Below are 25,297 nucleotides of genomic sequence, written 5' to 3'. Positions count from 1 at the left end.
CTTTTGTTTCCTTTATTGCTTGCTCAATATACAGATCGAATAACATAAATATATCAATATATATCAATAATATCAATACATATAAGATCTATTAATATTTCTTGGTCCTTAGCCAACAGGTAGCATTTGTACGAAGATAGGTCAGTCTTCGCACCCCTTTCTCTATGAAAATCAAGCCCAAAAATGCAGCTGGTAATCAGTTTCTCCATTTCAGGGAATGGGATTCAGTTCCTCCATTTCCCAGTTCTACTTTGATCCATGCTTGCCACTTGACAGGTTGTGACCTGCTGCCAAGAGTACCAACAACTCGACAGTTCTGTACTGGATACTTAGGGGCTTCATTACTGTTATTTATTTGTTCAAATAAGTGCTGGGAAATCACACTGTCAACTGCACCTGTATTGAAAACACAACTGTAGGGAATATTGCCTACCACTGTTATGATATTTGCTTGCTCATTATTTTTGGGTTTGTTTGCACTGTTATTATATACTTCCAATAATTCTTGTCTCATATTGGTATCATCACTGCAGTGCAAAAGGTGAAGTTATTTAAGAATTTCGCCCTCACTACATTCCTCGGCCAACATATGAGGGCAAGACGTGATCGACCTTAGTTTGTCACATTACTCACCTGAGGACGTGACTTCTCAGCCACTTCAATTACGTTCATGGGGAGTTGTATGGTGCTGACTGTAATCGTTAATGTCGCTGAGTTATCAACAGGGTTAACATTACTATTATTATTGTTGTTGCATCGTGGACTCCCTCCAGAAGGACCACAGTTTGATCATAATTATCATTGTTACTACAGCTGTACTATGAACCGCCCTCAGTTTTGCAGTATCTTGGTTGAAATCCAGTGCCAGATCTACGTCTTTTACTAGGATTCCCTGGATAAGTCGAGGAGGATTTGAATTTTGCCACCATTCACTTTTGGGAAAGGTGGTCTATCGTCATTTTTACGTGTTGGATATGAAACATCTCAAAATATTTCCGCAAATTACCATTCTTTCTACTGTACCTCTCAGGATTGAACACCTGTTGACGCAATCGTTCCTGAATACCTTGCCACCAGTATGTAACAAGGAAACCTAGCTGTAACCGTTCAAATGTTTTACAATATTCAGTAGCTTCAGTTGCCCAGAGTGTCCCATCACCTTGAATAAGTGCTGCCACCTGGTGTATTTTCTGTCGCTCTGACCTTTAATTTGGTAAAATAACTCGAAACGATCGTATGAACACTGCAGGATGTAAAATACATGAAAATTTGTGATTGTCGAATCTTTAAAAGAGTTTCTTCCCGTAGCAAAGTAGACAGTGTTGGCTCTGCCCGCATATGATATGCAGGAAAACAAGCACCAGACTTAAATCGTCTGCTCTTCTCCTTGGGAACACTTACTTGGTATCGCACGATCATTTAAATTCGACATTTTGTTTACTAAACTGGGACAGTAATTACCTATTTCTCTAACCCCAGATAATTTCTTTTGTAAATTATTGAATTGTGTAATAATTATATCTCTCCATTCCCGTATCTCTTTATTTAGAGTTTCCCTTATCTGACAGAGACCCGCCCTGAGTGACTTCTGTGCTTCTGTCTGTTCTACGGTATCCCATCAACAGAATTGCGTGCAGCTTACTTTACCTCTGAAGTTACTACCTCGTCGAGTTGTTTTTCTTTCTGCTTCAAGAATTCATTGAATTTTTGTTCTTGATTAGCAGAAAGCCGTTCTAGCACGTCGCTACATTCTTGAATATTAGTTTTCATCGATTCTTGTTCGGTTTGTTTCATAGTCACCTCTTCGGAAAGTTTTTTGACTGTTTCTGGAACTTCACGGCGAGCAACTTGGAAATTCCACATATCAGTTTCTACTGCATGTTGCGTGACGGTGAGCCTGACAACTTCTGGCGTTAACGTCGTCATTTGTGCTGACGTAGTCTGTTGTTCGTTGACAGTTTCCGCTAACTGAGATGCTGTGTATTTCTGCGCGGCTGTTAATGGAGCAAGTTCAGAACTTACGTGTTCAGTAACCTTGTTATTTACGAGTTCGGTTAGCTCAGCTTTTATTTGTTTCAATTGAGAATACAAACATGTGGAGATTTCGGTTTCAAAATGGTCCAACTGCTGTCTATTTTCATTTCTGAAATTATTGAGCTGCTGCTTACTTTCATTCGGAAATGATCCATCTGCTGTCTTACGTGATGCGACTGCTGTCTAATCTGATGCGAATGTTGTCTCGTCATTCCTATGAGAATTACAAAAGGAGAATACTGTCCAGTCTTCGAAATACCTTCAGCTAAAATCAGATCTGAGATCTGTTGTTGCGATTGCAACGTGATTGCTATCCGCGAGTGATTCACATCCATCTACGGTAACGTTCGCGTTATCGTTTCTATCTACGGCGGATTCGCCATCTGTTGCGTCAAAATTATCAGCATTTGACACTTAAAACATCACTGCTATAAGCTGCCTGTGCATCCTTATCGTACTCATAAGCACAACACCAGTACACAAATATTTATCACTTCAGCTTACGTGTTTGGTATGTCAGCAATTTCACACACGTTTACTCCACTATTAACATGAAAATCAACAACTGAAATATTCTCTATAGCTGGACACAGCAAGAATATCTGTGAACACTCTCCACACATTACTATTTCCGCCACATTGTGAAAAACAAACATATAAATTTTGAAATATTAAAATTTTGTACACAGTCAATGTGGGCACTGACAAATTATTTCCCTAGCGCTTTCTCCTGACGGGTAAAGCGCCACACGCGAACAGCAAAGAAAATCCATACTAGTAGTTATTTTTACCATCGCTCTGAGCCGCGACGTTTTAGCCAGATAAATTTTCTGTTCGAGTCAAACTCTTAACAATCGTCAAAAATATGCCAGTTGCTCAGCTTTTTAGTCTCTCAATTCTTGCAATAATACTGTGAATCACATCCCTGACAATGGTTAGAGTCGCAGAGCATGAAAAACGAGAGCATGTTTTAGTACTAAGACAAGATAAAATTTTATACACGCTTAATTACATGAAGTTACCTATGTGGATCGAGTCCTGCGCTAGGATCCACCAGTAACGTTTTCGGAAGAAGGAGACTAAGGAAACAAACTTTTCAAGTAACGTGTTTGTATTTAAAATATGGGAGGGCGGAAACGTTATAATTAGCAGTACCGTTGCATAAGTTCAAAGTATCTAATTCGGAGAAGGAGGAGGATATTAGTGTTTAACGTCCCGTCGACAATGAGGTCATTAGAGACGGAGCGCAAGCTCGGGTGAGGGAAGGATGGGGAAGGAAATCGGCCGTGCCCTTTCAAAGGAATCATCCCGGCATTTGCCTGAAGCGATTTAGGGAAATCACGGAAAACCTAAATCAGGATGGCCGGAGACGGGATTGAACCGTCGTCCTCCCGAATGCGAGTCCAGTGTGCTAATCTAATTCGGCTTTAGTTAGATACAGAACAGCTAAAATTTAAAATGATTCTTCAAATGATTATTTTCATAGGAAGTTAGAATGAAAACACTGTATGCTATTTATCCGGCTACGCCTGCCCAGGCGTAAAATACTAACTTGTCAGTACGTCAATAATTGACTACAAGCGGGAAATTTAAACTGCAGCGTTGAACGGACATTAACTTAGAAAAGATCAGATTATTATCTGTTGAATAAAAAGTAAAGTTACTGATTGAACAAGATTTATACTTTAAGAAGATTCGATCTGTGGCTATCGCCGTCAGATCGAATGTTCTAGTCAGCGTAATGCTACCAAATATTGATGAGCTACAAAGAGTTCTTGTCAACATTTATCAAGAGGGTGCTGTGTCATACTCCTTGGAATAAAACAAATTGTTATACGAAATAATTATTATTCAACTAATGAAATTATACTATTGGATAAAAACAGATGCTTACATACTTCGCTCAAGATGTTGTTGTTGTTGTGGTCTTCAGTCCTGAGACTGGTTTGATGCAGCTCTCCATGCTACTCTATCTTGTGCAAGCTTCTTCATCTCCCAGTACCTACTGCAACCTACATCCTTCTGAATCTGCTTAGTGTATTGATCTCTTGGTCTCCCTCTACGATTTTTACCCTCCACGCTGCCCTCCAATGCTAAATTTGTGATCCCTTGATGCCTCAAAACATGTCCTACCAACCGATCCCTTCTTCTATTCAAGTTGTGCCACAAACTTCTCTTCTCCCCAATCCTATTCAGTACCTCCTCATTAGTTACGTGATCTACCCACCTTATCTTCAGCATTCTTCTGTAGCACCACATTTCAAAAGCTTCTATTCTCTTCTTGTCCAAACTAGTTATCGTCAAGATAGCGAAGGGAAAAACGCAATGGTAGATTTTCATCAACCATCAAAGACACTGTAGAGTTCACTCACTGATTCTAGACCAGTTATATTCGTCCTTTGATTTTCATAGAACTACAGTCCATGTTTGGGAAAAATGATAAAATTCACAATTATCATTGTGCATTGCAGTATTCATAAGCCATGATTTTGTAGAGAAATTTTTAAGTCCATTTCCAAGCATTACAGTATGGTGCTACAAACTGATAAGATAAAGCATGTTTAGGTTCTCCACTGAATCGGAGAGGAAAGGAATATAAGGAAAACACGGACAAGAAGAAGGGTAGAGTGGTAGGATATGTGTTAAGACATCAGGGAATACCTTCCATGGTACCAGAGGAAACTGTAGAGGGTAAAAACTGTAGAGAAAGATAGAGATTGGAATACATCCAGTAAATAATTGAGGCTGTAATTTGCAATTGGCACTTTGAGACGAAAAGGATGACACAGGAAAGGAATTCGTGGCACACCGTAACAAAACATTTGCATGACTAATGACTCTAAAGAAATAAATAAAATAAAATAAAAAAATAAAAAAGGAATCCTATTGGGTGCTGGGAGGTGATCATGTTGTACTACAAACGGAAGTTGCGATGTTAGAAAATTGCAAAATCTCCATCTCGTTATCCTGGTTTACTTATTTCATGGTTGAGCTAAATCACTCAAGGCAAATATCGGGATGACTCCTTTTAAAAGGCTTGGCTGATATTCATCCCCCTCTCTCCCCCCTTTTCCCCTACTCGAGCTTGTGTTCCATCTCTAATGACATCATCTATGGGACCTAAACGCAAAATAATCTTGATCTTCCGCTTATTTCATTCCCTCATGAATTTTGTCGATAATGTAATCCGTTTCTGGACTTCAAGCCAATTTTTAACACAGCTTAAAACTCATTATTCCACTTTAAAAACTGATGTTCCTCCAAGGTAAGAAATTTTATACGTGTATTTCTTTGCTTTCACTACAGAGATGGTAATTAATTTTTCCGTGGTATGTTTTTCTGCAACTAAATGGGTCTTAAAGCAATTTCCCATTTTTTTCTGTGTTCTGGTCAGCAATTTTCAAGCGTGAGCTATCAGGTTTGTTGCTAAGAAGTTTTATTTATTTTTTATTTCACACTATATCGTTTCCTCATTACAACAACTTCATTGCCCACACTTTCCCTGTATATGAGCCACTACCGATCTCTCGCATAACACGTCTATCAGTACCATCGTAACATCCAAATCCAGTCCACACATTATTCCAACACAAACGGCTCTGTGCGCTATGGGACGTAACATCTGAGGTCATCAGTCCTCTAGAACTTAGAACTACTTAAACCTAACTAACCTAAGGACATCACACTCATCCATGCCCGTGGCAGGATTCGAACCTGCGACCGTAGCGGTCGCGCTGTTCCAGACTGAAGTGTCTAGAACCGCTCGGTCACATCGGCCGGCTTCTGCAACACACAAATCTCACTTCCACACCTCTGTATAACGTATAACCGCCTCACCTGTCCATATCATGGAAAGCTGTGTTTGGTAACTGCGGTTTAGTGAAGTTCTTGTGGGCTACATTACCACTGCTATTACACAACGAAGGTAGTAAATACGTCATGTTGCTGGTGTACTTTCCATACAACCAGAAAAATCTTTGAATTTTTTGCAAGTTTTTGATGCAATATTTCGTTATAGAACATTGTTAAAGGCACCTCGTAATGAATTTTTCACTGTTTCCAGCTTCTGTAAACGGTTGTGAATCATGGAGATGGTGCGATCTTATAAAAGTGGTTGCTTCTGTAACAGCACCCTGACCCGTTCTGCTTACTAAGAGGGATCTGTTCTGTCTGTTATTAATTTATTTGATATTAAACTCTCAACTGCCGTCAATACTATTTCATTGAAGTTGACCCAATATTTGTCCACGCTTATATAATTAGTGTGGAAGAAATGGTGACTGACTCTGGGAAAGCACCAATCTGTCTCTGATTTTTTAAACAGATATATATGTTTTTCATTCATTTTTGGTGGATTTGGATGGTTCAGTATTCCTTCTCGTTACCACGATCTTGTGTTCATTAATTCCTTTATCCGTTATGTAGCTCTCTAGTTCCTCAGAATTGTTTGTCACTAGTATGCCTCGTGTGCCATTGCAATTGTTTACACTTCGTCTCTACTCCTAAATTAATATGTCAGTGTAATTTAGGAGACAGCTTGCAGTATAATGTCGGACGTTGTTTCACACCTACCACCGACTATAAAAGTATCTTTTCGCCAACAAATCGACGGATGATTGAAGTTCCCATCAACGACAATACCGTGAGTCAGGTACCTACGGGAAATAAGGCTTAAATATCCCCTGAACTTTCCAGCGATTGCGTTGTCTGAGTCAGGGAATCGGCAAAAGGAACTAATAATTTATTTCGGTTGTCGAGTATAGCCTTTACCCGTAGTAACTCACAAGGGGACAACACGACAATCGAATTTTTATTATTCGTATGCGAATAAAAATAACTTTTGTGAACACTTTCTATCTTTATTTCCTAACTCGTTTGATAAACTGGATTAACTTACATGACTCTTAATTGCAGGTTGTTAAAAAAATATAATCTACCTTCAGCAAATGACGACTAGGTAACTATCAGACGTCGTAGATAATGTATTTTGTGTATCTCATGTCAGACATATTTACTGGTGCATGATGTGTTCTTCGCACTGAATCAGGTAATTAGAATGGCTGTTTTGGAATCTGGGCCCCTCTTGCTAAAATATTTGCGGACAGCTATGAATGCAGACTAGCCAATCTGCAGTTTTCCACCTACCGTCTACATAAGGGATCCGCACTCAGAATTAGTCTATACTTCTGGTGGTGTTCGGCGGAGGCTCACGCTTGCTGATATTTGTTTAGACTTATTTTAAATTCTCTACATAGGCATGAGCTAATCATGTACATTCATTTTGCTCAAACTGCCGCTCTGACATTATAAAAAAAAAAAAAAATATCTCCGTCTCGAGAACCATACGTATTAGATCAGAAACGAAGATTAGGATATTTAAAACTGTTGTAGAAAGAATAGCAATGGGTGGAGTAGAAACAAGGAAAATAACTGGTAGAATTAGGAGGAACTTCTGGTGAATGGAGATGGGATTTCGGAGATATTGCTGTAGGTTGACACTACGATCATCATCATCATCATCATCATTTAAGACTGATTATGCCTTTCAGCGTTCAGTCTGGGGCATAGCCCCCCTTATACAGTTCCTCCATGATCCCCTATTCAGTGCTAACATTGGTGCCTCTTCTGATGTTAAACCTATTACTTCAAAATCATTCTTAACCGAATCCAGGACCCTTCTCCTCGGTCTGCCCCGACTCCTCCTACCATCTACTGCTAAATCCATGAGTCTCTTGGGTAACCTTGCTTCTCCCCTGCGTGTAACATGACCCCACCGTCTAAGCCTGTTCGCCCTGACTGCTACATCTATAGAGTTCATTCCCAGTTTTTCTTTGATTTCCTCATTGTGGACACCCTTCTGCCATTGATCCCATCTACTAGTACCTGCAATCATCCTAGCTACTTTCATATCCGTAACCTCAACCTTGTTGATAAGGTAACCTGAATCCACCCAGCTTTCGCTCCCATACAACAAAGTTGGTCGAAAGATTGAACGGTGCACAGATAACTTAGTCTTGGAACTGACTTCCTTCTTGCAGAAGAGAGTAGATCGTAGCTGAGCGCTCACTGCATTAGCTTTGCTACACCTCGCTTGCAGTTCTTTCACTATGTTGCCATTCTGTGAGAATATGCATCCTAAGTACTTGAAACCGTCCACCTGTTCTAACTTTGTTCCTCCTATTTGGCACTCAATCCGTTTATATTTCTTTCCCACTGACATTACATTCGTTTTGGAGATGCTAATCTTCATACCACGGTCCTTACATTTCTGATCTAGCTCTGAAATATTACTTTGCAAACTTTCAATCGAATCTGCCATCACAACTAAGTCATTCGGATATGCAAGACTGCTTATTTTGTGTTCACATATCCTAATCTCACCCAGCCAGTCTATTGTTTTCAACATACGATCCATAAATAATATGAACAACTGTGGAGACAGGTTGCAGCCTTGTCTTACCCCTGAAACTACTCTGAACCATGAACTCAATTTACCGTCAACTCTAACTGCTGCCTGACTATCCATGTAAAGACCTTTAATTGCTTGCAAAAGTTTGCCTCCTATTCCATAATCTTGTAGAACAGACAATAACTTCCTCCTAGGAACCCGGTCATATGCCTTTTCTAGATCTATAAAGCATAGATACAATTCCCTGTTCCACTCATAACACTTCTCCATTATTTGCCGTAAGCTAAAGATCTGGTCCTGACAACCTCTAAGAGGCCTAAACCCACACTGATTTTCATCCAATTGGTCCTCAACTAATACTCGCACTTTCCTTTCAACAATACCTGAGAAGATTTTACCCACAACGCTGATTAAAGAGATACCTCTGTAGTTGTTACAATCTTTTCTGTTTCCATGTTTAAAGATTGGTGTGATTACTGCTTTTGTCCAGTCTGATGGAACCTGTCCCAACTCCCAGGCCATTTCAATTATCCTGTGTAGCCATTTAAGACCTGACATTCCACTGTATTTGATGAGTTCTGACTTAATTTCATCCACCCCAGCCGCTATACGATATAAAATTAAAAACGAAGGCATTGATAAGAGGATTAACCAGAGCACCAAAGTAATGAATATAATCAAAGTAAATATCTTGAAAAGCTTTAGCCACGTATACTGCTTTGGTGAGGACAGAAGGCCTAAGAAGATGATGGAAGGGATTTCGACTTAGAGAAGGAGATTAGGATGCCTGAAAACATCATGTGAAGAGGGAGTCAGAAGAGCTATTTGCCAGAGGAATTTTGAGAGGGAATATTGAGAACACAGGAGGCTTTGGACGCTAGGATGCGAGAAACATCTTCAGTGCTGTATTAAATTGCAGTTTAAAAAAATATTCTATTTGTTCAAAATCACGAATCACCAAAAGTTCTTGACTGATTGATCTGAAATTTTCACACAAAACTGCATTCTAATACAGGCTTGTTTCTACACTCCTGGAAATGGAAAAAAGAACACATTGACACCGGTGTGTCAGACCCACCATACTTGCTCCGGACACTGCGAGAGGGCTGTACAAGCAATGATCACACGCACGGCACAGCGGACACACCAGGAACCGCGGTGTTGGCCGTCGAATGGCGCTAGCTGCGCAGCATTTGTGCACCGCCGCCGTCAGTGTCAGCCAGTTTGCCGTGGCATACGAAGCTCCATCGCAGTCTTTAACACTGGTAGCATGCCGCGACAGCGTGGACGTGAACCGTATGTGCAGTTGACGGACTTTGAGCGAGGGCGTATAGTGGGCATGCGGGAGGCCGGGTGGACGTACCGCCGAATTGCTCAACACGTGGGGCGTGAGGTCTCCACAGTACATCGATGTTGTCGCCAGTGGTCGGCGGAAGGTGCACGTGCCCGTCGACCTGGGACCGGACCGCAGCGACGCACGGATGCACGCCAAGACCGTAGGATCCTACGCAGTGCCGTAGGGGACCGCACCGCCACTTCCCAGCAAATTAGGGACACTGTTGCTCCTGGGGTATCGGCGAGGACCATTCGCAACCGTCTCCATGAAGCTGGGCTACGGTCCCGCACACCGTTAGGCCGTCTTCCGCTCACGCCCCAACATCGTGCAGCCCGCCTCCAGTGGTGCCGCGACAGGCGTGAATGGAGGGACGAATGGAGACGTGTCGTCTTCAGCGATGAGAGTCGCTTCTGCCTTGGTGCCAATGATGGTCGTATGCGTGTTTGGCGCCTTGCACGTGAGCGCCACAATCAGGACTGCATACGACCGAGGCACACAGGGCCAACACCCGGCATCATGGTGTGGGAAGCGATCTCCTACACTGGCCGTACACCACTGGTGATCGTCGAGGGGACACTGAATAGTGCACGGTACATCCAAACCGTCATCGAACCCATCGTTCTACCATTCCTAGACCGGCAAGGGAACTTGCTGTTCCAACAGGACAATGCACGTCCGCATGTATCCCGTGCCACCCAACTTGCTCTAGAAGGTGTAAGTCAACTACCCTGGCCAGCAAGATCTCCGGATCTGTCCCCCATTGAGCATGTTTGGGACTGGATGAAGCGTCGTCTCACGCGGTCTGCACGTCCAGCACGAACGCTGGTCCAACTGAGGCGCCAGGTGGAAATGGCATGGCAAGCCGTTCCACAGGACTACATCCAGCATCTCTACGATCGTCTCCATGGGAGAATAGCAGCCTGCATTGCTGCGAAAGGTGGATATACACTGTACTAGTGCCGACATTGTGCATGCTCTGTTGCCTGTGTCTATGTGCCTGTGGTTCTGTCAGTGTGATCATGTGATGTATCTGACCCCAGGAATGTGTCAATAAAGTTTCCCCTTCCTGGGACAATGAATTCACGGTGTTCTTATTTCAATTTCCAGGAGTGTATATATACAGGGTGGTCCATTGATAGTTACTGGGCCAAATATCTCACGAAATATGCATCAAACGAAAAAACTACAAAGATCGAACTCGTCTAGCTTGAAGGGCGAAACAGGATACCGCTATGGTTGGCCCGCTAGATGGTGCTACCATAGGTCAAACGGATATCAACTGCGTTTTTTTAAAAATAGGAACCCCCATTTTTATTACATATTCGTGTAATACGTAAAGAAATATGAATGTTTTAGTTGGACCACTTTTTTCGCTTTGTGATAGATGGTGCTGTAATAGTCACAAACGTAGAAGTGCGTTGTATGACGTAACATTCCGCCAGTACGGACGGTATTTGCTTCGTGATACATTACCAGTGTTAAAATGGACCGTTTACCAATTGCGGAAAAGGTCGATATCGTGTTGATGTGTGGTTATTGTCATCAAAATGCCCAACGGGCGTGTGCTATGTATGGTGCTCGGTATCCTGGACGACATAATCCAAGTGTCCGGACCGTTCGCCGGATAGTTATGTTATTTAAGGAAGTGTTCAGCCACATGTGGAACGTCAACCACGACCTGCAACAAATGATAATGCACAAGTAGGTGTTTTAACTGCTGTCGCGGATAATCCGCACATTAGTAGCAGACAAGTTGCGCGAGAATCGGGAATCTCAAAAACGTTGGTGTTGAGAATGCTACATCAACATCGATTGCTCCCGTACCATATTTCTATGCACCAGGAATTGCATGGCGCCGACTTTGAACGTCGTGTACAGTTCTGCACTGGGCACAAGAGAAATTGCGGACGACGACAGATATTTGCACGCGCTCTATTTAGCAACGAAGCGTCATTGACCAACAGCGGTAACGTAAACCGGCATAATATGCACAACTGGGCGACGGAAAATCCACGATGGCTGCGACGAGTGGATCATCAGCGACCTTGGCGGGTTGATGTATGGTGCGGCATTATGGGAGGAAGGATAATTGGCCCCCACTTTATCGATGGCAATCTAAATGGTGCAATGTATGCTGATTTCCTACGTTATGTTCTACCGATGTTACTACAAGATGTTTCACTGCATGAGAGAATGGCGATGTTCTCGTTTAGGCTTACGGGGATTTTTCGCTTGCATTGAATTTTTGTGAAGCGCTGCTGCAGTGGGCCTGAAGCAAGGAGATGACTGATATTCTGTACGAATCTTTTGTGCAGTGAGAGCACCACGAACTTCTTCTTCCAAAAAGTTAAGTAGTTTCAGTACATCTCCTTCCGCTACTTCGGTTCTTCTAGCATGAATGACCCATTTCTGGCACATTTCAGCGGGAAATGCACGCAGAATTTTCTGAGTGAGAATTTTACCGTATGCCACGACGTCTTCTCCTAAGGCACGCAGTGCTTGAATACGACGGTTACATTCCAGGAATGTACTGTTCAGCGTTTCAGGTGTCGCTGACTGTGCAGGCTTTAGCGCATCCAAATAACCGAGGTGCGCCTGTATAATGCGATTGCTATCTCCGTATCTATTCAATAAAATTTTCTTTGTTTCTGCGTACGTGTTAGCCGTTATAAGTATTCCATCTACTAGCAACTTCGGTTCAAAAATGGCTCTGAGTACTATGCGACTTAACTTCCGAGGTCATCAGTCGCCTAGAACTTAGAACTAATTAAACCTAACTAACCTAAGGACATCACACACATCCATGCCCGAGGCAGGATTCGAACCTGCAACCATAGCGGTCGCTAGGCTCCAGACTGTAGCGCCTAGAACCGCACGGCCACTCCGGCTGGCCAACTTCGGTTCGCCTGACAGATACCCTCGTAGGAAAACATGTTTGTTTACTGTAGAAAGGGATGGGTCTTTATCAATGGTCGATTCAAATTGTTCCCAGAAGCGGGACCACATTTCGACATCCCCACAAAATGACTCAAGCTTAATTGCTGGTAGCTTGACAGAGTGGAACACAGCTGGTTGTGTGAGCACTGGTGGTGACGTGATATTCATCTGCGACGTTGTGGCTGAAAGCTTGTAATCAGTTGCTTTTGTAGCCCTCTTTATAGCGCGTTGACTTTGTCTATATATTATGAATAGCGTCATCTAATGAAACGAGCTTCTCTAGAGTTTCTTGAAGACGTTCCCTGTAATGTTCAAAATCATCAAACGGGCTTTCTATGGTAAGAGCATCAACAGCCGCAGAAACCGCGTAGCATTAGTCCTCTCCCTAGTTCGCTTTCTTTTGAAGTTTGCTAACTCTATCTCTGATTCGTCCTGCATTATGTCTTACTAAAGACGGCTGTTGTAAGATTGTTTAGGAGTGCGCTTGTGAATAGCTTAAACGTTTAACAAGCAGCGTATGCGCAAACGTAAGTGAAGGAAAACCTTTTAACAAAACTAGCTACTCTGAGTGCAAGTTTCAGGCTTGCAATACAAAGCCGCAAAAATTGTTTGAAGCAACCAGCTCATGCGATCATATTATATTGGAATGAACTTAGCTTGTGATGCGGTCCGACGTCGTCTCTTGTTTCCTACAGCGTGAAGTAAGCCGTTAATTGTTGAAATCACGCATGAAATCGCAATTTCTTCCCGTGTTTCGACACCAAAATATTACGGACACACAACACCTTGATTCCAATACAACATTAATTATATTTCTCTCTAAGGAACGTACATCATGGAATACAAAACATTAATTCAAGGATAATCAATATTTCCAGAGTGTCTATAATTACAAATATCAACCCGCAACAGAGGTGGAGGATGTGCAGATGGAGAGGGTGGGACACAATGGTAAAGGCATGGCAACAGGCTGGGGCTTGAGAGGAAGGGGGACACCAGGGGGTGGGGGGTACGGTGTCAGCAGATGATACACAGGGTGCAGAAGTGTTCAAGGAAAAGAAGAAGGTGGGGGAAGGGGATGATGTCGTAGAGGATGCACATGGGGTCGGAAGGTGGATGTAGAAGGCAAGGTGGAGAGCCTTATAGAATCTGGGAACGGCGAAATCCAGGCATAACTGGCATAACAAAGGATGTGGCTTGGTTCAAATGGCTCTGAGCACTATGGGACTTAACTTCTGAGGTCATCAGTCCCCTAAAACTTAGAACTACTTAAACCTAAGTAACCTAAGGACATCACACACATCCATGCCCAAGGCAGGATTCGAACCTGCGACCGTAGCGGTCGCGCGATTCCAGACTGTAGCGCCTAGAACCGCTCGGCCACTCCAGCCGGTAAAAGATGTGGTGGGTACAGGATTTGGAGGTGTGAAGGATGGTGGAAGGATGCAGTCCCTATGTCCAGCTGGACAGGAGTTTCAGGAGGCAGAGTCCATTGTGAGCTGTGTGTTGTATCATAAGGAGATGGAGAGTCCAGGTGAAGTGGCGGTCAAGAGTGAGGCCTAGGTGTTTTAGGGTGAGAGTGTAGTGAATAGGACAACCATAAATGGTTAGGTAGAGATGATGGACACAGAAGGAGCGAGTGGTGTGGCCTATGATGATTACCCGGTTCTTGGAGGGGTTGATACAAAGGAACACTGGTTGCACCAAGTGTTGAACTGGTCAAGATGAGTTTGGAGGGTACATTGGGACTGTTGAAAGGTAGGATAAAGAGCCAGAAAGGTGGTGTCATCAGCAAATTGGAGGAGAGAAATAGGTGGGGGAGGGGGTGGGGGCAGTTGGGTATATCAGCAGTCTACAGGAGATAGAAGAGAGGGGAAGGGATGGAGCCTTGGGGCACATCAGCAGTGGAATAGAAAGTATGGGAGTTGGAATTGTGGATAGTGACATAGGAGGGACGATGGGAGAGGAAGGAAGCAACGAGATAGACGAAATTGATAGGGAGAGCATATGTCTTGAGTTTGAAGAGGAGCCCAGGATGCCAGACACGGTCGCAGGCGTTCTGGAGTCGAGGGAAACAAAGATAGCGGAGTGACGGAAGTTGGAGGGGAAGAAGACTGTTAAGGTTAAGGAGCTGGTCGTCAGCTGACAAGGAGGGCCAGAAGCCACAGTGGGTAAGGGGGTGGTGCAGGTTACGTTGGATATGAATACAATGGGAGAGGATGGATTTGAATATCTTACTGAACATGGAGGTGAGCAGATGAGATGATAGAAAGAGGTGTCAGAGGGGCTTTATTGCACTTAAAGAACAGCAGGACATGGGAAGTCTTCCACGGGTTGGGGTAGATGACAGTGGAGAGGAGGACGTTGTACACAGTATCAAGGGTAGCCAGGAACGGTTGAGGGGATTCCTCGAGGTGGCAGCATGTGACACTCTAGTGACCAGGGGCAGTGTTGCGTTTGGAGTGGAGGATGAGTGTGATGCCATGTGCAATGATGGGTGTGTTTATGTCTGAGAGGGGTAACTGATCCAAGTGCTGGAAACTGGGGGCGAGCAGTGGGACAGAGGTATCAGTGCATTCAAGGATGGTGGGGAAGAGTGAGTAATGAAAATGAGGATCATCAGGAATGGAGAAGATCTCGGTTAGGAGGGAAGCAAAATGACTAGTCATATTGAGATTGTCATGGATGGGGCAGTTGTCATGGAGAAGAGGGTAATGTGGAGTGGGATGGCTACCAGTAAGGCAGTGGGAGGCTGACCAGTACGTCCAGGAGTTGAGAGGGTGGGTGGAGTTGAGGCTTGTACATGTCTGGCGCCAGTCCTGTGTTTCTTTGCTTTAAGGAGGTTCATGGTGTGTCGTTGTCATTGCCAGTGGCGGAGGAGTGTATCCCATTCACGGGTGCGGAGGAAAGAGCAGTAGAGCCTCCGGGGCTCATGAAGAAGGAGGATGGCATATGGGGAAAGTGTAGGGTGGTGAGGGTGGATGAATTTGGTAGGAGCGTGAGCCTACACAGCGGGAGTGATGGTCTTCTGGAGGAAGAAAGAGGCATGGGTGATGTCAGCCGGATGGTGAAAGGTAAGTGGGTGGCTTTCGACCTGTGAGGCAATGGAGTCCCGGTCGGTATCTCAGTCGGGGCAGCGGTAGTCATGGATGAACTTCGAGGGACATGGGTGGGGGGCATGCGGAGGGCCACAGGTTGAGAAGATGGGGGTGAGAAGCATGAGGAGGTGGTCACTACCAACGGGATTGAGCATATTCGCGGCGATACTTTCTCGTTTCTTTGTTTTCATTTAAGCAGACTCAGCAACCACAAAGTATGGCTGGGTACAGCTAGTTCTTCAACGTGTAAAGTACACTCCCTAACTCTACCAATGACGTTTTACGTAGGAACATAAAAGGAGCACACGTTCTCCTCAGCTCTACAAACAAAACGTGAAAACAGTACTGCTATGAAGGCTGAGTACAAGGTGGGCTGAGGTTTGGCCGTCGAACTGTGCAGGATACCGCTTCCCCCGCGGCGACCAGCGCCTGCAGACGCTGCTCAATCTAGTAGAAACTCGTTCGCGCGCCTTCGACATGGCTGGAGGCAAACTCAGCGCCATGCCGTGGCTGCGATTCATCCAGCCCGAGGCAACGGGATACAACGCACTCATCAAGTTCAACGAGATGGCGCGCGCATATTTTATGGTAAGCACTACAAGTCAAGGCTCACTAAATTTAAGTATACATATGCACAACTGGTTTCAGCAGAAAAATTTCTCAGCCTGACAGCGAAAGATAGTATTTGTAAGTTAAAAATAACTTATTATTCGAGGTAGTTCCTTTTGAGGTCTCTACACTTTGTCGCTCAGTGCTCCAATCAGTATATACCGACATAATCACCATTTCTGTCGATGCATTTTGTTTTTAGACGCTGTGACAGTTTTTGTATGCCCATGTCATACTAGCTCGCCGCCATGCTGTTCAGAAAGCTATGAACCTCTTCTTTCACCTCGTTGTCGGAGCTGAATCGGTGGGACCACAATTAACGCTGGCAGGTACTGTGAGCCTCTGAAAAAACTCAAACGGGCAATTCGGAACCGGAGAAGACAAATGTTGAGCAAGGGCGTACACATTCTCCATGACAAAGCTCGCCCAAACATCGCTCGGCAAGCCGTTGCTCTCCTGCAACAGTTTCAGCGGATTATAATCACCCACCCGCCCTACAGTCCTGACTTGGCGCCCAGTGACTATCACTTGTTCCCTAGGTTAAAAGAACATTTGGCCGGAAAGCGATTCATAACTTTCTGAACAGCATGGCGGCGAGCTGGTATGACATGAACGTACAAAAACTGCCACAGCGTCTACAAAAATGCATCGACAGAAATGGTTATTATGTCTAAAATAGCTAAATGTTCAAGCTGTAAACTGATGTAAACCATTGTAGAAATAAACAGGTCTATGCACTTATAAAAAATAGGAGACCCTACTTTTAGGATTACCCTCGTATGAGGCACTAGAGAATGTAATCTGAGGAGAAAGAAACTACTGGCACTTACGATCGGTCAGTTTTCCCAGTGTCGAAATACCTTTGCATACAAGTTCACTGACGTCGAACTTTTTTCAGTAAGCCTGCTACATTTTGTACCAAGAGAGAAAACCCTCTGTTGCCAGCTTTCAACAGGAAGCAGTACAAAAGTTGCTTATTTTTTGACAAAATTTTCATGTGCTAGCAGTGCTTCACAAATATACAAGGGTGTAACCAGTATAAGCGCAGTTACTTAGCTATTTCTACTGGTGACTGAGTGCGGTGTACGGAACAACATTACATCAGTATTTACGTGATTTACAGAATAATAATGGTAGCTATTACAAGCTATAATTATAGCTATTACAAGCTGTATGTTTTTAGGTTGGTTAGTACCTCCAAATATGTGTGGCAGATCAAGCCATTAATGTTTACTTTCTCCTGGCTGCACGTCATGTGTTGAAATGTGGACACGTTGACGGAAAACGGTTAGTCTATGCTGACAGCCGTAGTCTGCATAGTGGTCTAGCAATGACTCTGCAGAAAACATCTGGCCCTAGAGTTTGTGATTTTTTTTTTGGATGACTTCGATACAGAGAAGGAACAATAAGCAGACTGATTTGTGTACATGTTAAGGCACCGCATGTAAAAATATTTGCACTTATACCCTTACACCTACCTTACAAATGGTGCAAATGGCTCTGAGCACTATGGGACTTAACTTCTGTGGTCATCAGTCCCCTAGAACTTAGAACTACTTAAACCTAACTAACCTAAGGACATCACACACATCCATGCCCGAGGCAGGATTCGAACCTGCGACCGTAGCAGTCGCGCGGTTCCGGACTGAGCGCCTTAACCGCGAGACCACCTCGGCCGGCTCCTACCTTATACTTAGTGTATACATCTATATATGCGTCGCTAGTAACAGCAGAATTCATGAACCCTACAAATGAAATGTTGACAGAAGACCTTACATTTTAAAAAGTAGAAGAAGATATTTGTGTAATGTGCGAGGAGTGTCCTATGGAGCACTGTCACCTCTTTTTTCAAAGTTGAGATTACTGTGTCTATATGTTTGCGGAGTTTACATCAAAGGCAATAACAACGTGGAGTCTGGGAATAAATTCGCCATTTTGATTCCAGAAATAAAGCAAATCTGGATATACCAAAATACAGGTTAGAAAGTACGAGAAACTCATAAAATAAATCTACGAAGAATCTTGAATAAATTGTCAGTGCCCATTCGGTCTCAGCCTATAATAATTTTTATGCAACCAAACAATCAGTTTTATAATTTAAAATAGTCTTCCTAATATCCCACATAATCACATTAGGTTTTAAGAACTTTATTGCAATTACTGCATTTGTCTATAACAAAAATATTTATGGACTTAATTAATAGTAATACTAACTGCTAACGATTTAGAATTTTTCCATGCAACATTGTGACACTTGATGTAGCCATTGCAAGCACCCGTTTGTATATACAGGGTGTTTCAAAAATGACCGGTATATTTGAAACGGAAATGGAAACTAAACGAGCAGCGATAGAAATACACCGTTTGTTGCAATATGCTTGGGACAACAGTACATTTTCAGGCAGACAAACTTTCGAAATTACAGTAGTTACAATTTTCAACAACAGATGGCGCTGCGGTCTGGGAAACTCTGTAGTACGATATTTTCCAAATGTCCACCATGCGTAGCAATAATATGGCGTAGTCTCTGAATGAAATTACCCGAAATCTTTGACAACGTGTCTGGCGGAATGGCTTCACATGCAGATGAGATGTACTGCTTCAGCTGTTCAATTGTTTCTGGATTCTGGCGGTACACCTGGTCTTTCAAGTGTCCCCACAGAAAGAAGTCACAGGGGTTCATGTCTGGCGAATAGGGAGGCCAATCGACGCCGCCTCCTGTATGTTTCGGATAGCCCAAAGCAATCACGCGATCATCGAAATATTCATTCAGGAAATTAAAGACGTCGGCCGTGCGATGTGGCCGGGCACCATCTTGCATAAACCACGAGGTGTTCGCAGTGTCGTCTAAGGCAGTTTGTACCGCCACAAATTCACGAAGAATGTCCAGATAGCGTGATGCAGTAATCGTTTCGGATCTGAAAAATGGGCCAATGATTCCTTTGGAAGAAATGGCGGCCCAGACCAGTACTTTTTGAGGATGCAGGGACGATGGGACTGCAACATGGGGCTTTTCGGTTCCCCATATGCGCCAGTTCTGTTTATTGACGAAGCCGTCCAGGTAAAAATAAGCTTCGTCAGTAAACCAAATGCTGCCCACATGCATATCGCCGTAATCAACCCTGTGCACTACATCGTAAGCGAATGTCTCTCGTGCAGCAATGGTAGCGGCGCTGAGGGGTTGCCGCGTTTGAATTTTGTATGGATAGAGGTGTAAACTCTGGCGCATGAGACGATACGTGGACGTTGGCGTCATTTGGACTGCAGCTGCAACACGGCGAACGGAAACCCGAGGCCGCTGTTGGATCACCTGCTGCACTAGCTGCGCGTTGCCCTCTGTGGTTGCCGTACGCGGTCGCCCTACCTTTCCAGCACGTTCATCCGTCACGTTCCCAGTCCGTTAAAATTTTTCAAACAGATCCTTTATTGTATCGCTTTTCGGTCCTTTGGTTACATTAAACCTCCGTTGAAAACTTCGTCTTGTTGCAACAACACTGTGTTCTAGGTGGTGGAATTCCAACACCAGAAAAATCCTCTGTTCTAAGGAATAAACCATGTTGTCTACAGCACACTTGCACGTTGTGAACAGCACACGCTTACAGCAGAAAGACGACGTACAGAATGGCGCACCCACAGACTGCGTTGTCTTCTATCTCTTTCACATCACTTGCAGCGCCATCTGTTGTTGAAAATTGTAACTACTGTAATTTCGAAAGTTTGTCCGCCTGAAAATGTACTGTTGTCCGAAGCATATTGCAACAAACGGTGTATTCCTATCGCTGCTCGTTTAGTTTTTATTGCCGTTTCAAATATACCGGTCATTTTTGAAACACCCTGTATATAGGGTGAGTCACCTAACATTACTGCTGGATATATTTCGTAAACCACATCAAATACTGACAAATCGTTTCCACAGACCGAACGTGAGGAGAGGGGCTGGTGTAATTGGTTAATACAGACCATAAAAAATGCACGGAAGTATGTTTTTTAACACGAACCTAGCTTTTTTTTAAATGGAACCCCGTTAGTTTTGTTAGCACATCTGAACATATAAACAAATACGTAATCAGTGCAGTTTGTTGCATTGTAAAATGTTAATTACATCCGGAGATATTGTAACCTAAAGTTGACGCTTGAGTACCACTTCTCCGCTGTTCGATCGTGTGTATCGGAGAGCATCGAATTACGTAGGGATCCAAAGGGAACGGTGATGGACCTTAGGTACAGAAGAGACTGGAACAGCACATTACGTCCACATGCTAACACCTTTTTATTGGTCTTTTTCACTGACGCACATGTACATTACCATGAGGGGTGAGGTACACGTGGTTTCCGTTTTCAATTACGGAGTGGAATAGAGTGTGTCCCGACATGTCAGGCCGATAGATGTTCGATGTGGTGGCCATCATTTGCTGCACACAATTGCAATCTGTGGCGTAATGAATGTCGTACACGCCGCAGTACATCTGGTGTAATGTCGCCGCAGGCTGCCACAATACGTTGTTTCATATCCTCTGGGGTTGTAGGCACATCACGGTACTCATTGTCCTTTAACGTACCCCACAGAAAGAAGTCCAGAGGTTTAAGATCGGGAGAACGGGCTGGCCAATTTATGCGTCCTCCACGTCCTATGAAACGCCCGTCGAACATCCTGTAAAGAGTCAGCCTAGTGTTAATTGCGGAATGTGCAGGTGCACCATCATGCTGATACCACATACGTCGACGCGTTTCCAGTGGGACATTTTCGAGCAACGTTGGCAGATCATTCTGTAGAAACGCGATGTATGTTGCAGCTGTTTGGGCCCCTGCAATGAAGTGAGGACCAATGAGGTGGTCGCCAATGATTCCGCACCATACATTTACAGTCCACGGTCGCTGTCGCTCTACCTGTCTGAGCCAGCGAGGATTGTCCACGGAACAGTAATACATGTTCCGTAGATTCACTGCCCCGTGGTTTGTGAAACCCGCTTCATCGGTAAACAGGTAGAACTGCAACGCATTCTCTGTTAATGCCCATTGACAGAATTGCACTCGATGATTAAAGTCATCACCATGTAATTGCTCATGTAGCGACACATGAAACGGGTGAAAGCGGTTATGCGCATGACACTACTTTGACTCAGTCCACCGGCTCTCGCAATGTCCCGTGTACTCATGTGTGGGTTCATGGCAGCAGCAGCTATCACACCAACTGCACCCGCTACTCCTGTGACGGGCCTGTTACGGACCCGTTTGCGTGCTACGACCATACCTGCTGCATACAGTTGGCGGTAGATGTTTTGCAATGTGTGGCACGTTGGATGCTCTCTGTCCGGGTACCGTTCTGTATACACCCTGCAGGCTTCAGCTGCATTTCGCCGACACTCGCCGTAGATGAGTATCATCTCCGCCTTTTCAGAGTTCGAATACACTATGGTCACAGTTCCTACAACACTACACTATCACAGACGTCTGATAACAAGGTGTACTACAATTGGTCTGCGTGCGGAGACGAATGCAGAATAACAATAGCAGCAAGCGCTACATGCGGACACTGCGACACCTAGACCAAACCACAACAGTGCACTACAGCCACACTCGTAAACACGGTCGTCATCGTAAACATGTCCCTGCAGATGCTGCTCGTCGACCGTGGCCCGTGTTTGTTACAACACGCAACTGAAAGACGGAGGTTTCAAGCGTCAATTTTAGGTTACCATGTCTCCGGATGTAATTAACATTTTACAATGCAACAAACGGCACTGATTACGTATTTGTTTTCATGTTCAGATGTGCTAACAAAACTAACGTGGTTCCATTTTAAAAAAACGTAGGTTTGTGTTAAAGACATACTTCCGTGCATTTTTTTATGGTTTGTATTAAACAATTACATTAGCCCCTCTCCTCACGTTCGGTCTGTGGAATCGGTTCGTCAGTGGTTTACGAAATATATCCAGCGGTAACGTTAGGTGACTCACCCTGTCTACATATATATATATATATATATATATATATATATATATATATATATATATGTGTGTGTGTGTGTGTGTGTGTGTGTGCTCGCGTTTCAGTGTGCAAGTTTGTTTACATATTTTTGTCGTGGAAATACTGAAAATTACACCAATAAGGCATTATCTTTTTATAAATAATACAGGTCATTCGGATACTTCTGAATACGGCGCAGAATTAAGGCCATTCGGATACTTTTGAACAAGTGGCTACATATTGGTTGGCTGTTCCGTTTTAATGGCTATGACTGGCTCTTCCATCTTAATGAGTGATAAAATAATGGGCTGCTTAGTTTTTGTGGCCTCTAAAATACTAGGCTGTTATTGCCTGTTTGCTTTATTTGAAACAACATTTTCTTTTATTATCTCTCTTGTTCTTATTGGTCTGGATATACTTTTAGGTTACAATTTCTTCTCAGTGTTATAACAAAAACCTTTTTCTTTTTCAGACAATTATCGAAGACCATAAGGCAACATATACGCCAGGGAAAAGGAGAGATCTCATAGATGCATTTGTCTATGAAATGGCGAAAGCAGAAGAGCAGCAAAATGAAAATACAACTTTTACTGGTGAGTGATAACTTTCCTGCGATATGAGATTTGTGTTGTACTGTAATAAAAGAGGGCTGAGTAATTAAAAAGTTGTATCTAGCCTTTCATCGCCGTGCTGCATGACACGCAGTGCTTTCGGACTTTTCGCCTATGCCCTTAGGCGTCCGAGAGGTAGTCAGGTAGTCTTGATACTTGCCGCCTCCTGGAATCTAGCGACAGGCTTTTAATTCATTACGCATTTCTAGAAATGATTGCTATTGCTTTACTCCGCAGATTTAGCTCTGCTGCGGCCACAAAATGATAATACAACTTTTACTGGTGAGTGATAACTTTCCTGCGATATGGGATTTGTGTTGCACTGTAATAAAAGAGGGCTGAGTGAATAAAAAGTTGTATCTAGTCTTTCATCGCCGTGCTGCATGACACGCAGTGCTTTCGGACTTTTCGCCTATGCCCTCAGGCGTCCAAGAGGCAGTCAAGTAGTCTTGATACTTGCCGCCTCCTGGAATCTAGCGACAGACTTTTAATTCATTACGCATTTCTAGAAATGACTGCTATTGCATTACTCCGCAGATTTAGCTCTGCTGCGGCCACAAAATGAAAATACAACTTTTACTGGTGAGTGATAACTTTCCTGCGATATGAGATTTGTGTTGCACTGTAATAAAAGAGGGCTGAGTGAATAAAAAGTTGTATCTAGTCTTTCATCGCCGTGCTAAATGACATGCAGTGCTTTCGGACTTTTCGCCTATGCCCTCAGGCGTCCGAGAGATAGTCAAGTAGTCTTGATAGTTGCCGCCTCCTGGAATCTAGCGACAGACTTTTAATTCATTACGCATTTCTAGAAATGATTGCTATTGCTTTACTCCGCAGATTTAGCTCTGCTGCGGCCACAAAATGATAATACAACTTTTACTGGTGAGTGATAACTTTCCTGCGATATGGGATTTGTGTTGCACTGTAATAAAAGAGGGCTGAGTGAATAAAAAGTTGTATCTAGTCTTTCATCGCCGTGCTGCATGACACGCAGTGCTTTCGGACTTTTCGCCTATGCCCTCAGGCGTCCAAGAGGCAGTCAAGTAGTCTTGATACTTGCCGCCTCCTGGAATCTAGCGACAGACTTTTAATTCATTACGCATTTCTAGAAATGACTGCTATTGCATTACTCCGCAGATTTAGCTCTGCTGCGGCCACAAAATGAAAATACAACTTTTACTGGTGAGTGATAACTTTCCTGCGATATGAGATTTGTGTTGCACTGTAATAAAAGAGGTCTGAGTGAATAAAAAGTTGTATCTAGTCTTTCATCGCCGTGCTAAATGACATGCAGTGCTTTCGGACTTTTCGCCTATGCCCTCAGGCGTCCGAGAGGTAGTCAAGTAGTCTTGATAGTTGCCGCCTCCTGGAATCTAGCGACAGACTTTTAATTCATTACGCATTTCTAGAAATGATTGCTATTGCTTTACTCCGCAGATTTAGCTCTGCTGCGGCCACAAAATGATAATACAACTTTTACTGGTGAGTGATAACTTTCCTGCGATATGGGATTTGTGTTGCACTGTAATAAAAGAGGGCTGAGTGAATAAAAAGTTGTATCTAGTCTTTCATCGCCGTGCTGCATGACACGCAGTGCTTTCGGACTTTTCGCCAATGCCCTCAGGCGTCCAAGAGGCAGTCAAGTAGTCTTGATAGTTGCCGCCTCCTGGAATCTAGCGACAGACTTTTAATTCATTACGCATTTCTAGAAATGACTGCTATTGCATTACTCCGCAGATTTAGCTCTGCTGCGGCCACAAAATGAAAATACAACTTTTACTGGTGAGTGATAACTTTCCTGCGATATGAGATTTGTGTTGCACTGTAATAAAAGAGGGCTGAGTGAATAAAAAGTTGTATCTAGTCTTTCATCGCCGTGCTAAATGACATGCAGTGCTTTCGGACTTTTCGCCTATGCTCTCAGGCGTCCGAGAGGTAGTCAAGTAGTCTTGATACTTGCCGCCTCCTGGAATCTAGCGACAGGCTTTTAATTCATTACGCATTTCTAGAAATGACTGCTATTGCATTACTCCGCAGATTTAGCTCTGCTGTGGCCACAAAATGAAAATACAACTTTTACTGGTGAGTGATAACTTTCCTGCGATATGGGATTTCTGTTGCACTGTAATAAAAGAGGGCTCAGTGAATAAAAAGTTGTATCTAGTCTTTCATCGCCGTGCTAAATGACACACAGTGCTTTCAGACTTTTCGACTATGCCCTCAGGCGACCGAGAGGTAGTCAAGTAGTCTTGATACTTGCCGCCTCCTGGAATCTAGCGACAGACTTTTAATTCAT

At 43.6% G+C, this 25,297-nt stretch overlaps 1 protein-coding gene across 1 annotated transcript in view; it reads left to right on the top strand.

The window, feature by feature from the left end:
• Positions 1–25,297, top strand: part of LOC124613504 (methyl farnesoate epoxidase-like) — a 217,605-nt gene that overhangs the window by 117,860 nt on the left and 74,448 nt on the right. Inside the window, exons 11-12 of the mRNA XM_047142212.1 lie at positions 16,215–16,402; positions 22,863–22,983. Of these exons, the coding sequence (XP_046998168.1) occupies positions 16,215–16,402; positions 22,863–22,983 (309 nt within the window). The remainder of the gene's footprint in view (positions 1–16,214; positions 16,403–22,862; positions 22,984–25,297) is intronic.

Source organism: Schistocerca americana, chromosome 4 (genome assembly GCF_021461395.2).
Source record: "Schistocerca americana isolate TAMUIC-IGC-003095 chromosome 4, iqSchAmer2.1, whole genome shotgun sequence".
Lineage (NCBI taxonomy): Eukaryota > Metazoa > Arthropoda > Insecta > Orthoptera > Acrididae > Schistocerca > Schistocerca americana.
The sequence above is the reverse complement of the archived record's forward strand: the minus strand, read 5'-3'. Positions and strand labels throughout refer to the sequence as shown.